Here is a 15,252-nt window from a genome sequence, read left to right as displayed (position 1 = left end):
CAGGAGTCTCTGCTTCCCTGTATGTTGATTCTGCTTTCCTCTTTGTTAGCTTCTTTCTCAGGCAGGTTCTCCCCAAGCGGCAGCTCTGACCTGATGGCCTGAGGCTAACGGGGGCTCTCAGTTCTAACACCCAGATTCCATTTACCCCGAGGCCATTTCCCCTGTCTTCTTCAGGGAGGCTCCTGGAGCGCCTGCGCTGGCCGCCTGGCTGGCCGCCATGGTGCAGGCACACCTCCCACAAGGACATGCCATGCTCCCTCCTGGAGGGCACCACCCCACCCTGCCCCACCCCACCCACTTTCTCTGTCCAGTTCCAGAGGAAGGAGAGAGTCCCTTGCTCTCAGTCTCTCTTACGCATCTGTGGAAACATCATAGCTGCACAGATGCAACTCCACCCAAAATGGCAACAGTTTTACAACTTTACTGACCCGCCACCCTGAACATTTCCATCTGGATCAGAATTTTTTTTGCTTTCTTGATAAGCAGAAGGCCCATTGGCTTCTCCCAGAGAGCCCCAGAGATGAATGCAGACCTCCTCCTCTAGGAGGTCCGTGGGCTGCTCTGAAGAAGCAGTTTCTTGCAGTTCTACTGGGGGTGGCAGTGACGGCTGGTGTGTATGGAGTGCGTGCTGCCCAGCCGGGAGCTGTGCTGTGCAGACGTGGCAACAGCTCAGATGTGGAAGGCTCAGCAGCACTGTGCTGGGGCCTCGGTCGGGTGTGGATGTAAGAGGAAAACAGGCCCAGAAACATGAAATGGCCTGTTCCAGGCCAGGCAGCGAGTTGGGTTTGGAGCCGGGACTGACCCTGGTCTGATCGTAGAACTCTAGTGGTTTCTGCTAAGCTACAGGAATCATAATAGCTGTTGTCCAGCCATCCACTCATCCATGCAGCACATATTTATTGAGCACCTATTATATGCCACACACTGCAAGGTGCTGGGGACACCGCAGGGAACAAACCAGGCAAAACATTCTGTTTTTAAGGGGTTTACTTTCTTGTGGGGGAGCCCGGCAGTGAGTAAACGAGCACGTGAGATGTGCAGTGTGTTAGACAGTGATGAGCAGCCAGGGGAAAAATTGAGCAGGAAAGGGGGTTGGACATGTTGGGAGTGGAAATGGTGCATACAGCGGCCAAGGAGGACAGTGAGAAGGTGGCATTTGAGTCAGGACCTGATGGAAATGAGGGTGCCGGACAAGCAGACATGTGGGAGGACAGCCGTCTGGCAGAGGGTCAGCCAGTGCAAAGGCCCTGAGGCAGGAGCGTGCCCAGCACAGCCCTGAAGCAGCTGGGCAGCAGGCAGGGCTGGCTGCCCCATGCCTAGTGCCGTGTGTGTGATTTCAGCCGTCCTGTGAGCACGCCACGGTTGCTGCCTGTGTGCGGAGTCTCAGGCTCACTGAGGTTAAGTCACTAGTCCAAGGCCACACAGCTGGTGAGGAGATAGAGCCAGAATTCAACAGAGCCCTTCACCACTGTGCCTCGGAGTGCCACTGGCCTCGGCACCGCAGTGTTGGAGGCACTAGGGTGACACCAGGGACTGCAGTGCTAGAGTGTCAGGTCCTGGCGGCATCTGCACTGTGGCAGGGAGGCTCCAGGAGGGTCACAAGGAAGTAGCTAGGACACTACAGAGGGCTCAGGGCAGTAGCTCCTTTCCAACAGATGTAGGATATCAGTCTGTCCTGCTTGGGGGCCAGTCTGGCACCGAGCTCAGTCCTCATGGCCACCCCACTGCCCCCTGCCCTGCCTGCAGTGCGCCAAGTGCCGGGAGTCATTCCATGGAAGCCCGCTGGGCGGCCAGCAGTGCTACCGCCTCATCTCCGTGGAGCAGGAGTGCTGCCTGGACCCCACGTCCCAGACCAACTGCTTCCACGAGCCCAAGCGCCGGGCACTGGGCCCTGGCCGCACCGTGCTCTTCGGCGTGCAGCCCAAGTTCACCAACGTGGACATCCGCCTGACCCTGGACGTGACCTTTGGTGCTGTGGACCTCTACGTCTCCACCTCCTATGACACCTTTGTGGTCCGTGTGGCCCCTGACACTGGAGTCCACACCGTGCACATCCAGCCTCCCCCACCCCCGCCGCCCCCCCCACCGCCTGCTGACGGTGGGCTCCGGGGGACCGGGGATCCAGGGGGACCAGGGGCTGGGAGTGGGCCTGGCACCCCAGCAGAGCCACGGGTACGAGAGGTGTGGCCGCGGGGCCTGATTACCTATGTGACAGTGACGGAGCCATCAGCTGTACTCGTGGTCCGCAGCGTACGGGACCGGTTGGTCATCACCTACCCGCACGAACACCACGCCCTCAAGTCCAGCCGCTTCTACCTGCTGCTGCTGGGCGTGGGAGACCCAAGTGGGCCCGGTGCCAACGGCTCCGCCGACTCGCAGGGCCTGCTCTTCTTCCGGCAGGACCAGGCCCACATCGACCTGTTCGTCTTCTTCTCCGTCTTCTTCTCCTGCTTCTTCCTCTTCCTGTCACTCTGTGTGCTCCTCTGGAAGGCCAAGCAGGCGCTGGACCAGCGGCAGGAGCAGCGCCGGCACTTGCAGGAGATGACCAAGATGGCCAGCCGTCCCTTTGCCAAGGTCACCGTCTGCTTCCCGCCCGACCCTACTGCTCCAGCCCCTGCCTGGAAGCCGGCTGGGCTTCCGCCACCCACCTTCCGCCGCTCTGAGCCCTTCCTGGCACCCCTGCTGCTGACAGGGGCCGGTGGGCCCTGGGGACCCATGGGAGGGGGGTGCTGCCCACCGGCCATCCCTGCCACCACTGCTGGCCTGCGAGCTGGGCCCATCACCCTCGAGCCCACGGAGGATGGCATGGCTGGCGTGGCCACGCTGCTGCTCCAGCTGCCTGGCGGGCCCCATGCACCCAATGGTGCCTGCCTGGGGTCAGCCCTTGTCACGCTGCGCCACAGGCTGCACGAGTACTGTGGGGGTGGCGGGGGTGCTGGGGGCAGTGGGCACGGGGCTGGAGCAGGCCGCAAGGGACTGTTGAGCCAGGACAACCTCACCAGCATGTCCCTCTGACCTGCTGCAGGGTCCTCAGCCACAGTATCTGAGTCGCCTGATGGGGCCACTCTGGACTTGGGGCCCCTCCACCTGGGGCCCCTGGACACTGTCTCCTCAGAGACCATTGGCTCCCTTCCCCCAGGGGTCCCCAGACAGGGCCTCCTTTGTTCTGCATTCAGCAGCTATTTATTGAGCACCTACTATGTGCCAGGCACTGTTGTAGGCATGGGGCAAAGCAGGAACCGAGCGAGAAATGAGGTTCCCTGATCTCATGGGACTTAGGTTCTAGTGAAGGGAGACAGTCGGCACACGTGCATGTGTACACACACAGACGAGTAAGATGGCTTCAGACAGGGATACGTGCTGTGGAACCTCAGCGGGATGTGGCAGCAAGGGGCCATGGAGTAAAGTCGATTGGGCACTCAGAGAAGCTGGACAGAACGACCGAGAAGAACTGGCATTGGGAAGAGCTTCGGGAACTGTTTCCAGGGTGAGGGAAGTGTAGGGGCAGAGGCCCTGAGGTGGGAACCAGCTTATTTTATTGACAGGACCAGAAACCTGGCCATTATGACCCAGACCAAGTATCAGGAGATGAGGTTGGGGACAGGCAGGGGCTGGATGACCCAGGGCCCAGGTGGAGTTTGGGGTTTAATTCTCAGGGCAGTGGAAAGCTGTTGGGTGGCTCTTTGAGGTGGAGCGACAGGATCCTACGTCCCTATTTAAGAGATCACTCAGCTGTGGATTGGAGGGGACGAGAGAGGCAGCAGGGGGATGGGGCGAGGGCCACGCCAGGGCAGTGGCAGTCAGGATGCAGGATGTGTGTGGAAGAAGGTAACAGCAGGATGTTTTTGTCAAGGTGAGGAGGGGACAAATCCAGGGTGACCCCTAACTTTGTGGCCTGAAGCATGGGGGTGTCGGGTGGTTTAAGGTGGGGCAGACCGGGACTCATGGGGAAGATCAAGAGTCGTTTTTGACACTGGAGTCGCCCTGTAGACATCTCTTCAGCCAGGTCCAACTGGGGATGGAGACAGCACTGTGAGTACTTCAACAGCAGGAATTGAGTGCAGGGACTTGGTAGTGCTGGTGAGGGCAGTGGCTGCAAAGGGACAGATGGGACAGTGAGATAGCCCAGAGGTGATCAAGAGCAGGAAGCTGCTGCCACCCCCCTAGGCTGGAGGGACAAAGCTCAGCGTGGGTGTTACCCAACCTTGGGGCCAGGGTCACCCAGTGAAGCTGGGACAACTGAGGCCTATTCAGAAGGAGCCTCAGGGGACAAAAGCTCTGCCTGAGGAGCGGCCTCAGGTGGGCGCGGGAGGGGTCCCAGGCTGGGGATGGACATAGCCGGGTCATCGGCACATGGGTCTCTTCAGACAGTGCTGCTTTGACAATTTCTGGGCCCTCCTGAGGGGCTGTCCCCCACCCAAGCCACCTCTATGGACTTCTGAGCTCCTCTACTCTTTGAGGACCCCCCTGTCTCCAATCCTGGCAATCTTGTTGAACTTGGGACTCTCCTTCTGCCCAAAGACTTCAACCCCCAGCTGCTTTTTTGGTCCTTGTGGGGCTGGGCACTGCATCTTCCCCTTGCTGGGGGCCCCAGTCCGAGAGGCCCTGCCAGTGTGTGCATGTCGGAGGCGGCAGGGGCCACATCCGAGGAAGAGGGGAGTGACCGAACCAACAAATAAAAAGTGTGGGGAAGACCCAGGTGTCCGAGTGCAGTCTGCGTGCAGGAGGGGGAGGAATGGGGTCTTGGCTCTCTGAACTGGCACCTGAGTGCTGGATAACCTGGACAGTTGCCCTCGTTGTGGGCAATTGATGGGATTTTGGGGGATTACTGACTATACATGAGTTTTGCCTTTACCAGCTGCCCGTAGTCCCTGCCCTCCAGGATGTATGAACTTGCATTTCTTGAGCACCATATGTTACGTCGTCTTCTTGGCACGTACTACAGTGGTTTCATTTGATCTTTCCAACAACCGTGTGAGGGAGGTGCTGTGTGATCCCTATTTTGCAGACGAGAAAACAAAAGGTCACGGACATCATTTAGCTGTTGAGTGAAAGCTGCTGTTTGAACACTGGCCGTCTGACTCTCAAATCCAGGTGACTCAAATCCACGCAGGAGGATCACTTGAGGCCAGGAGTTCAAGACCAGCCTGAACAACATAGCCAGACCCCGTCTCTACAAAAAATTAGCTGGGTGTGGTGCTGTGTGCCTGTAGTCCCAGCTACTCAGGAGGCTGAGGTGGCAGGATGGCTTGAGTTGAGGAATTTGAGGTTATCGTGAGCTACGATCACACCACAGATCCTGTCTCAAAAAAAAAAAAAAATGCTTATCTCCCCACTGCAGAGCTGCTGAGCAGCGGAACGTGCTGCCTGAGGCACACAGCCCCAAGGCCAGAGGACGGTATCGGGCATGGCCAGAACAGAGCTCAGGTTCTTCTTCCAGAGTCCTGCAGGCTGTGCTTGGACCCCTTAGGTCAGGTCTTTTCCTAGCAGTCATCCTGTGACTTTGCCCTCCTAAGCAGAGTGTTCGCACCGTCACCTGGCCTCGTCTCCGGGACGCTGAGCCACTCTCTCTCTCCACCTGTCGGGGCCATGCACATGCTCCTGCACAAACGCACCATAGTGCACTTTCATCCTCCCTCCACATCAGCCTCTCAGCTGTCACTTCTCCCTGGATGCACCTGGATGCAGGAGACGCGAGGTAGGGTGAGAGGAAGCCTGGGCACGCAAGGCCGGGCACCTGGGTTCTAGCCCGTGTGTGGCTGCCAGCACCCCGGGGACTCAGGGAAAGGCGGGGTATTATACTGAGGGCTTATAGCCCTCCAGGCACTGTTCTGGGTACTTGGCCTGAGTCTTCTAATCTTCCCAATAGTGCCACTGGGAGATACAGCCTCCTTTTCCCGGATGTGAAAGCGAAGTCTTGCCTAAGAACTCAGGGCCAGTTAGGAGGCGAGCCAGACTCTGACCCAAGCCTGTCGGACTCTGTTGCCCCACACATCACCTCCAAGGACACTTCCCTTTCCTAAGCCAATGTCTTCTGTCCATGATCACCTACAATGGGCCCCACACTGATGTAGGTGCTGGGGACATAGCAGTGAACAAGGTCCCTGCCCTCGTGGAGCCGATAAGCCAGTGGGGTGCTGGGTAATAAGGAAATGACGTAGTATGCTGGAAAGTGACCAGAAATGGCAGTGAAGGGAGCAGGGGCCTGGTGCTTGCGATTGAATGTAAGGTGGGAAGGGAAACCTCTCTCATAAGATGCCGTGTGAGCAGAAGTGAGGGTGTGAGTCAGAGGGACATCTGAGGGAAGAGCATGCCAAGCTGAGGGAACAGCCAGTGCAAAGGCCCTGGGGCAGGAGTGTGCTAAACATTTTGGAGAAGAGATTCATGCGGTTGGAGCAGAGAAAGTAAGGGGGAGAGGGACAGGGAGGAGACAACATCACAGAGGGAACAAGTGGCAGAACCTGCAGGTCCTTGGGCCACGGTGAGGACTCTAACTTTTACTCTGTGGGGGTGGAGCCGTGGGAGGATTCTGAGCACGGCAGGAATGTGACCTGATTTAGGTGTTGTGTTCGCAGGATTCCTCTGCGAGGAAGAGACTGAGCGGGTGCGGTAGAGTGGGAAGCCCAGTGAGGGAGCTGCTACTTTCATTTGCGTTGGAGAGGAGGGTGGCTGGGATAAGATGGGGGCAGCGGAGTGGGAGAAGTGGTGAGATTCTGGGTATATTCTGAAAGTAGAACCAACTGCATTTGTTGACAGATTGGACGTTGGGTGAGAAAGAAAGTGACTGAGCAACTGAAAGGGTAGAGTTTGCCATTTCCTGACGCGGGGAAGACTGTAGGAGAAGGAGTAGGGTTAGGAGAGTGAGGATCAGCATTTAGGTTTTGGACGTGTCAAATTTGAGATGGTTCTTAGGTATCCCGCGTGAAGATGTCAGTTGATGGTTGGATACACAGATCGAGAGAGAGAGGGAGGGGGAAGAACAGCAAATAATAGTAATAATATATTAATATTAGAATATTTATTATTATATATCATATAATAGTGACATTAACAATGACTTATTGGGTTCACACTTTAGCCTTTCCTCCTGCCCCATCTCTTGTTCCCACAGTAGCCATTTGACACATTAGGGATTGTTATCTTCACAGGGGAAACAGGTTCAGAAAGGGTTATGAAGTCATCAGATAACATAGCTAATAAGTGGTGAGAGTCCAGATTAGATCCCAGGTCTGTCCGATTTTGAGACCTAAACAGTTTCTGATCTGCTAGTTGCTTTTGCAGTAAAGAAGGTTGAGTGAACTGGATAATCCTTAAAGATTTCTTTCAGCACCAGGGCCTTCAGCTTGGCAGTTCTCTGCTGTGGAGACAAAAGTCTCGCACACCTGTTAGAATTGTGTGCAAGCCAAAATCCATAGTTTGTTTTTTTGTTGTTGTTTGTTTGTTTGTTTTTTGAGACAGGGTCTTGCTCTGTTGCCCAGGGTAGAGTGCAGTGGTGCCATCATAGCTCACTGCAGCCTCCAACTCCTGGCCTTAAGCCATCCTCCTGCCTCAGCCTCCTGAGTAGCTGGAACTACAGGCACGTCCCACGACACCTGGCTAATTTAAAAAATTTTTTTTGTGGAGATGGGGGATTCTCACTATGTTGCTCCGGGTGGTCTTGAACTCCTGGCCTCAGATGATCCTCCCACCTAGGCCTCCCAAAGTGCTGGGATTACAGTCGTGAGGCACCACACCTGGCCAAATCCACAGGGATTGAATGCATGGGGGCTCATTTCTTTGAACCTCTACTGTTCTGCCAAGACTGCCTTTCTGTTTTGCTTCTATTCGGGATGCAGGCAGAGCTCCAGCTAGGGCGTCTGCAGTTAAGGGTTCAGTGGTTTTACTTGGTCAGGTGAGGACGGTCGCGCTTTGCGAGGGATGACTTGCCAAAGTCCTGCACAGCCGGCGTGGGTCAAAGGTCTGACCCAGGAGCTCCTGGGTCCACACCTAGGCATCTGTGGAGTGTCCCCACCTCCCTCACCAAACCTCTCTCTCCACCCAGATTCCTTCCCTGGGACAAAAGGGATGTAGGCGGAGTTGGTTTTCGGGTTTTTATTATGGGAGTATTTGTGGCTGCGGGACAGGGGCGGTGGGGCAGGCCCTCCCCGGAGGGGCCCGAGGAGGCCCGGCAGGACCGGTGGGGACGGAGGGCAAGGTGCAGAACGTCCTTACTCTCGGATCTTCAGTTCCCGCGCCATCTGGCAGAGGGCGCAGGGCAGACAAAAGGTGAGGGCCGCCCAGTCGTGCCCGATGGAGCCCTGGAGGGTGGGGGGAGAGAGCGGTCAGAGCGCTGCTTTTGGTCCCTGGAGTCCAGTCCCAGCCCCCCTGCTCCCGGGTCCCGGCCGCGCACCTGGATGCGGTAGCGCTCGCGCATGCCGGTGCGGAGCGAGTGCAGACCTCCGGGCAGGTAGGGCGCGCAGCAGCACTCGCCGAAGTCGTCGGCGATGCGACAGGCCAGGCACAGAGGAGCGAAGGTGCCGCACAGACCTGGGCCGAGCGCGGGGCGGTCAGGAGCGGGGCGGGCTCCCGCCACCACCCCAGGAGGGTGTCGGAGAAGGTGGAGAGACAAGTCCCAGACGGAATGAGGGGTCCGAGGCCAGGGTGGTTTAGCGATTGGACGGTAGGGTTTGAAGGGGCAGTTGTGGGGGTCACAAGGAGGAGAGTTGAGGGTGCAAGGGGAGGCGGATCGTGGGAGCCATGGTGTGAGGTCAGGGTCCTGGGGACTGTTGGGGGTCCGAGGACTGGGGGTGAGGGTTAGAGGGTGGGAACTCAGACTCCAAGGAAGGGAGGTGGGAGTGGGCTTCGTGGGTGTCCCAGGGGGTGGGAAGTGAGCGTCCCTCCCCTCCCCCTTCCCCGCGGCGGGTGGACACTCACAGACGGGCATGTCGTTGCAGCAGTCCGTGAGGCCTGTGTGCCAGTCACTGATCTGGGTCTGGTAGCAGCTGCTGGTGGCACACTGGGGCTGACTGGTCACTGGGTAGGACATGGCTGCGGAGGTGGGGCGAGGTCAGCCGGCAGCCTGGCGTGGCCCCTGCCACCCTTCCCTCTGCCGGGCAGTCTGGGCAGGGCCACCAGGCCGCCCATTGAGGGGACACTACCACACCTCCCCCTTCCCTTCTGCCACATCTGGGCATCGACACCCCAGCCTGTCCCTGTTGCCGCTGCCTCCTGCGCAGCTGGTTGAGCTGAGGGTGGGGTCTCCTGCACATCTGAGGGAAGGCGGGCGCCACATCTGAGTGCCGCCTGGGCGTGCCACCTCCTCCTCGTCTGGGCCTGGGGTGCTGGGTTCCAGCATTTCTGGGGCCTCTGGGGTGGGAGCTGGCGCCATCCGTCTTCGAAGCCAGGGTGCCCAGGGGAGGGAGGCGGCCAGGTTCCGAGTACTGAGAGGGTTGCTGGTCCCTCCAGCCATCCCACCTTTGCCTTTCACGTTGTCGTGCATCTCAAACTGCATCTTGCTGGCCCTGAGGAGGTAGTGTTGGGGACGGCAGAGCGGAGACAGCGGTGGAGTCTGTCCAGGGGACGCTAGATACTGGGAGGGGAGGGCGGGGGACTGGGGCACTGGGGTCTGGGGTCTCAGGGGGAGAGGAGCTGGGGAGAAAGAGGCCCAGTCAGCCTGCCGGTGAGGAGAGACACGGGATAGGGGATGGGTAGGATGGGGGCGAGAAACTCGCCCATCTTACAGCTGCCCGACAGACCCCAGAGGACCCTGCTCATACCTGAGGCAGAGCTGGAGAGACCAAGAGACAGAGACAGGTAGAGTCAGAGACGAGGAGAGAAAGAGATAAGAACCAGGTGCCCATAGAGATGCCACTAGTGATGCCCATCTGTGCCCAGCACTTTGACTCCTCTGCAAGCCCACTTCACAGACGGAACACTGAGGCTCAGAGAGGTGAAGAGAAATGCCGCACATCTGATGACCTAGGCCAAGGGGGTTAGTAGAAGGGATGCTGGGGCTCAGGACTTCCAAATTCAACTCAGCACTACTCAGGTTCAGGAGGCGCCCAGGGGCATTGGGAAAGACAGGTGTCCAAGGGGATAGACAGCTGGAGATATGAAGGGAGACAGAGCAGAGGTACCCGAGCTCAGAGAGCAAGGCTGCTGGAGGGGAGCTCCTACCTGCAGGCCCGCGGTGGCAGTGATGGAGACACAGGTGTGGGTGACACAGGCACTGAGTTCTCAGTCTTGCGCCAGGAGCCACTTATATGGGCGGGCCACGGTGCCTGGGCGGGGCTGTGACAGAGGTGCCCAGGGAGCCAAGCCGGTCTGGCTGACCCTCTTGCCCCCACTGGGATTTCCCGCCCTCCCTCTCCCTTCCCCACCCCCCACTTCCCCTCCTGCCTCACCCCGCGGGGACCCAGGAAATGCTGTCGGTGGATGGGGGGCTCTAGGGATGAGACGGGGAGGGCGGAGACAGAAACAGGAGTGGGCAGAGGGGGAGACAGAGAGGCGGAGACAGGGCAGAGGGGGAGACAGCTGGGGCAATGTGCAGAGACCAAAGGACAGGGGGAGAGAAATGGGGAGGGGACGCAGGGACATGGAGAGATGGGAGGGAGACAGGAAGATGTATGGAGAAAGAGACAGAGAGGCACAAAGGTCTGTGGAGAAATAACAACAAAAGGGGAGACAGGATCCAGAGAAGAGAGACACAGAGCGGGCAGGGTGGAGAGGCAGGTGGGGGACCACTGCAGGGGCTTAGAGAGAAAGGAAGGGGGAGGCGGGGAGAGGGCAGGGAGAGAGAGGCCGGGTGTGTGGGGGAGAGCACAGGGGTGGTCTCTCTCATCACAGTGATGTCCCCACTTCCCTGGGAGATGGGGGCATTGTCCTCCCATTCAGGGCCAGGAGACACATTGGGGGGCAGTGTGTTTTGGGGAGTGACTCATGCTGGGACCAAAGTAAATAAACACACCTCACCCCACCTCCATATTGGGAAGGGAGGAGGCTGGGAACCGAAAAGCCGTGGCTCCTGAAGGAGGTGCTTGTGGCCCAGGACTCCCGGGTCCTCACAGAGCAGAGGGCGGGGGGCCTGGACTCCTGGGTGTTGTTAGGCTGCACACGCCCGAGTAGGGTGGGGGTTCTGGGGCTCCAAACTGCTGGGCTCCTGAGGGGTGAAGGAGCTGGGGGCCCGGAGGCCTGAGTCGCCAAAGTCTCCCCCCAACAAGCCTGACGGGGTTGGAGGTGACTCAGTGAGGGAAGCAGCATCAGAGCCGGGTGGGGTTCCCAGCACGGGTGTCACCCCAAAAATGTAGGAGGCACCAGAAGATTGGGGTGTCACTGTGTCACCTGCAGAGAAGGTGGTTCACCACCCCGTTGGGTATGGGCATGGGGTGATGGCAGCTGGATCAGTCTGCTGGCCTGGGAGCCCAGCCCCCCAGCATGCCAGGGTGCAGCCTTGGTCTCCCAGCCCCTGCACCCCATGCCCAGACCTACGGGCAGCGCTCGTCCTCCTGCCTGAATGTCTGAGGGACATCATCACCCCACTTCTGTTTTAATATCCCTTTCTCACGGTCTCTGCATCTTCATCTCTCTGGCTCTGAATCTCTATTTCTTTTCTCATATCTACAAATCTGTTTCCAAACCTCTGGTTCTGTCTCTCCCTCTCCGGGTCCCTCTCCACCCAGGCTCTGTGTCCCTGTCTCCTATGTCGGGATCGCTCCTCATTGCTCCCCGTCTCTCCCCATCTGCAGGCCTGCCCCGCGGAGGCAGCCACGGGGCCCCATCCCCTCCGCTGTCTAGGCTCTGGGTGCAGGTGACTCAAGGTCAGTCACCCCTGAGGACCCAAGGGCTCCCGCGATGACATCTGAGTTGCCCTCAAGTTTCCTCTCCCCACTCCTGACACAGCCTGGGGGCCCCAATTAGATATAGCAACTCACGCAGATGAGGAAATCGGGACTGGGGAAGCTGTGAGGTGGCCTGCTTGGGGGTGACGGGGAGGCCCGGGGCCAGGAACAGGAGAGGCTTGGGGGGCTGAGGAGTGACAGTGGCAGTCACCAGCCATCTGGCTTCGATGCCCCTCAAATAGGGTTGCCACCCAAAATACAAGATGTCCGGTTAAATCTGAATTCCAAATGAACAGCGAATACTTTTTTTAGCATAAGTATGTTTCATGCACTATTGGGGACATACTTATACTAAAAAAGGATTCACTGTTTATCTGAAATTCAAATTAAACTGGGCTTCCTGTATTTTATTTGCTAAATCTGGTATCCTATCTTCAAGACTAGGAATTCAGAACCCTGGTCCCCTCTTTTCCCCAAACCTAGGAGTCCAGGCCCCCAGCCCTCCCTCCTCAGGACCTGAGAGTCCGGGTCCCAGTCCCCTTCCTCTCCCTTAGAATGAATGGGGCACCCAGCCTCCTACTCCCTCAGGACCCAGAGTCCCGGCTGCCAGCCCCTTTCTCCCCAGAACGCAGGCGTCCAGGCAGGTCTGAGTCTCGTTGCCCAACGTGGGTTTCATAAGGTGGGTTGGGCCATCCGTGGCCCCAGTGGAACCGGTCAGGCTGAGCGGACAAGTGAGGTGGCCCCCCTTCCTATCCCAAACCTGCTGTTTCCTTGAGGGCCAGCCCAGAGGGGCTGGGAGTGGAACAGGAGGAACTCAGATCTCTGGGTGTGTCCCTCTGTCTGGGTTTGGGTGTGTTGTGTCTCTCTGTGTGGTTGTGTGACTCTCTGGGTGCTGTGTGTCTGTCATGATGTGTTGTGTGTGTCTGTGGTCTGCGACGTGACATGTGAAGGGGTCTCTTCTATTTGTGTGTCTGTATTGCCCTCCTGTGATTCTACACACTGAGCACCGGTATTTGGATGTGTTCTCGGTTACTGTGGCTCTGTCATTCTAACTGGATTAAGGCAGCAATTATTTATTGAGTGGTAGCCTTATGTGATGGACTCGGGAGCCAGAAAGCCTGGGTTCAAATCCTGTCTGCCTCTTACTGGCCGTGAAACCCTGGGCAAGTCACTAAACTTCTCTGCACCTCAATTTTCCAGTACGTAAAACGGGTTGTTGCAAAGGATTAAATGAATTAATTCATGTAAAGTGCTGAGAATTGTGCCTGGCACATAGGAAACATTTTGTGTTTATGATGATAATGATGACGATGACGATGTGTTCTTCTAGTTGCTGCGGATACAAGAGTGAACTAAACAAAGTCTTTGCTCATGTTCCTTTTAGTAGGGACTGGATGAGTGTGCCTGTCAGTGGCTGGGCATATAATTGCATAGCTGAGGTGTCTGTTTTGCATGTGAAATAGAATATTTCTTGTGTGTTGTCATTGCAGGTGATTGATTCCACGGAATTGTGTGCCTATGTTTGTGTTTGTGTTCGTAGGCAATTATATGTGCTGCGTGTGTGACTCTCTGGTTGTGTGGTGCACATACAAGATGACACCTAACATATACTGCGAGTATTTGTATTTGGTGTGATCTTGCATTTCTGACTGTGAGGTGCTGGAAATGTGTCTGTTTCTGGAGTCTAGAGAACCTCTCTCAGCCCTGAGGCCACTTCTGTACATGTCCCACACGTGACCCTGGGAGAGTGACTCCTTCCAAAATGAGCCTCAGTTCTCCCTAATGGGGATGGTGGGGCCAGTGGCTTCGGAAGAAACACAAGGGTGAAAGGGAAGAGGAGTCTGATGAGGTCAGGGAGGGGTGAACATGATGGTGACACAGAAAAAGATGGCAGGATGGGGACAGAGAGATGTGGATGTTTGTCCATCCATTCCATGAGCAATTTGCTGAGCCCCTAAAGTGTGCCAGGACCTCAGGTGGGTTCAGGGTTCTGGGGGATGTAGGGAGACTCAGAGAGATGAAGACCCACCAGGAAGGCTGTTGCTGCCCTAGGGTGGCCCACCTCTCCCCAAGATGGGCGGCAGTGACAATTCTGAGTGATGGAGATGCAGAGACGGGGAGGCACAGAGAGGGGGCCCTGCCCCTCCCCAATCTTCTCTGCATTCTGATCTGCCCAGATCAAAGAACAGAGGCCATGGGGGAAAGGCCCCTCCTAAGCTGGGGGCACCCACATTAATCATTTTCTTATCATCTCTTAGTAGGATAATGATGCATCTGTCCGTCCTAATCACTATTTTCGACCCCAACCAGGTCCAACGCCCACAAGAAGGGTTGGACAAACCTAGTATCATGGAGTCAGGGGAGGAAATACCTGGGAGTCCCCATCCTTGGTCCTGCCTTTTCCTGGACCCAGGAATCCCAGTCCCCAGCTCTCCACAGCCCCTATCCTCACCCAGAAGTCCCAGCTCTCAGCCCCTCTCCTGTTTGCTGTCTAGCTTTTCTTCTCTCTCTCTGGGCCTGTTTCTCTTTGTTTATCTCCATCTGTTTTGTGTCTCTCCTGTCTCTTTCCATCTGTATCTTGATTGTCCCTCACTGGGCCTCAATTTTCTTTCTTGTAAAATGGGGATAATAATAATAATAATCGGATCTCTTAGAGTTGTGATGATGAAGATATGAGATAATTATGTAAAATGCTTAGCACAGAACCCGGGCACAGTAAACTTGGTAAGAGAGTGCTCTTATTATTGTTTTATTATTTTTATCTCTCCGTTGGTATCTGTATTTTTCTCTTTTGTCTTACGTGAGTCTCGAGTCTCCTCCCACTCTGGGTTCCTTTTGCAGACAGCACCCTGCCTCTGACTTCCGTTTTAGGGACGAGGAAACGACATATCCAGGCCAGAGCTTCCCCAAGTTTCTCTCTCCATCTCTATTCCAAGCTCCGCCTCAGGACCCAGAACACTCGCCTGGGGGCAAGGCTGGCTCCAATCCCATAAATAGCCTCATAAAATCCTGAACCCCAAACCTGTCATCTCTGGGCAGACCAGTCACTCAGGGATCCAGGAGTCTCCCTTCCTATCTAGACCGAGCAGGTTTCCAGCCCCTCCTCTCTCAGACCAAAAGTTGGGGTCCCCACTCTCCTCCTCCCTCAGGATCAAGGAGTCCCCATGCTCCCTCAAGATCCAAGGATCAGGCCAGCAAACAGCCCAGGTGTGCGCCGCCAGAAACCCCATTCATTGCCATTCTGCGACCGACCACGCCCGCAGCTACCACCGCTTCGTGCCTACAGAGGCGGGTCCGACACGCTCGCCTGCTCCAGCTGCGATAAGCTGCTCGCTACGTCAGTCACTATCATCCAGCCAGTGAGACACTCGGCCTCCTACTTCCCTGGACCACTCAGGGCGCTTTCCCTAGTAGGCGGGGATCACAGCCCAAATCG

At 56.9% G+C, this 15,252-nt stretch overlaps 2 protein-coding genes across 4 annotated transcripts in view; one reads left to right on the top strand and one right to left on the bottom strand.

Annotated features, from left to right (window-relative positions):
- Positions 1-4,350, top strand: part of MEGF8 (multiple EGF like domains 8) — a 38,716-nt gene extending 34,366 nt beyond the window's left edge. For both annotated transcript variants that reach the window (XM_045531571.1, XM_045531569.1), the window contains exon 41: positions 1,747-4,350. In XM_045531571.1, the coding sequence (XP_045387527.1) occupies positions 1,747-3,015 (1,269 nt within the window). In that variant the 3' untranslated portion in view covers positions 3,016-4,350. The remainder of the gene's footprint in view (positions 1-1,746) is intronic.
- Positions 4,351-8,076: 3,726 nt separating this feature from the next.
- Positions 8,077-10,214, bottom strand: CNFN (cornifelin). Of its 2 annotated transcripts, none has more exons than XM_045531567.1 (4): positions 10,156-10,214; positions 8,914-9,027; positions 8,390-8,526; positions 8,077-8,297 (listed from the first exon to the last, which is right to left on the bottom strand). In XM_045531567.1, the coding sequence occupies exons 2-4, from the start codon at positions 9,023-9,025 to the stop codon at positions 8,208-8,210; spliced, it is 339 nt and encodes a 112-aa protein (XP_045387523.1). In that variant the 5' UTR covers positions 9,026-9,027; positions 10,156-10,214; the 3' UTR covers positions 8,077-8,207. The 2 variants fall into 2 exon arrangements, with proteins under 2 accessions (XP_045387523.1, XP_045387524.1); XM_045531568.1 differs by lacking the exon at positions 10,156-10,214 and adding an exon at positions 9,454-9,521 and having other exon boundaries at positions 8,120-8,297.
- Between the last annotated feature and the right edge of the window lie 5,038 nt (positions 10,215-15,252).

This window comes from Lemur catta, chromosome 19 (assembly GCF_020740605.2).
Source record: "Lemur catta isolate mLemCat1 chromosome 19, mLemCat1.pri, whole genome shotgun sequence".
Classification (NCBI taxonomy): domain Eukaryota; kingdom Metazoa; phylum Chordata; class Mammalia; order Primates; family Lemuridae; genus Lemur; species Lemur catta.
The sequence above is the reverse complement of the archived record's forward strand: the minus strand, read 5'-3'. Positions and strand labels throughout refer to the sequence as shown.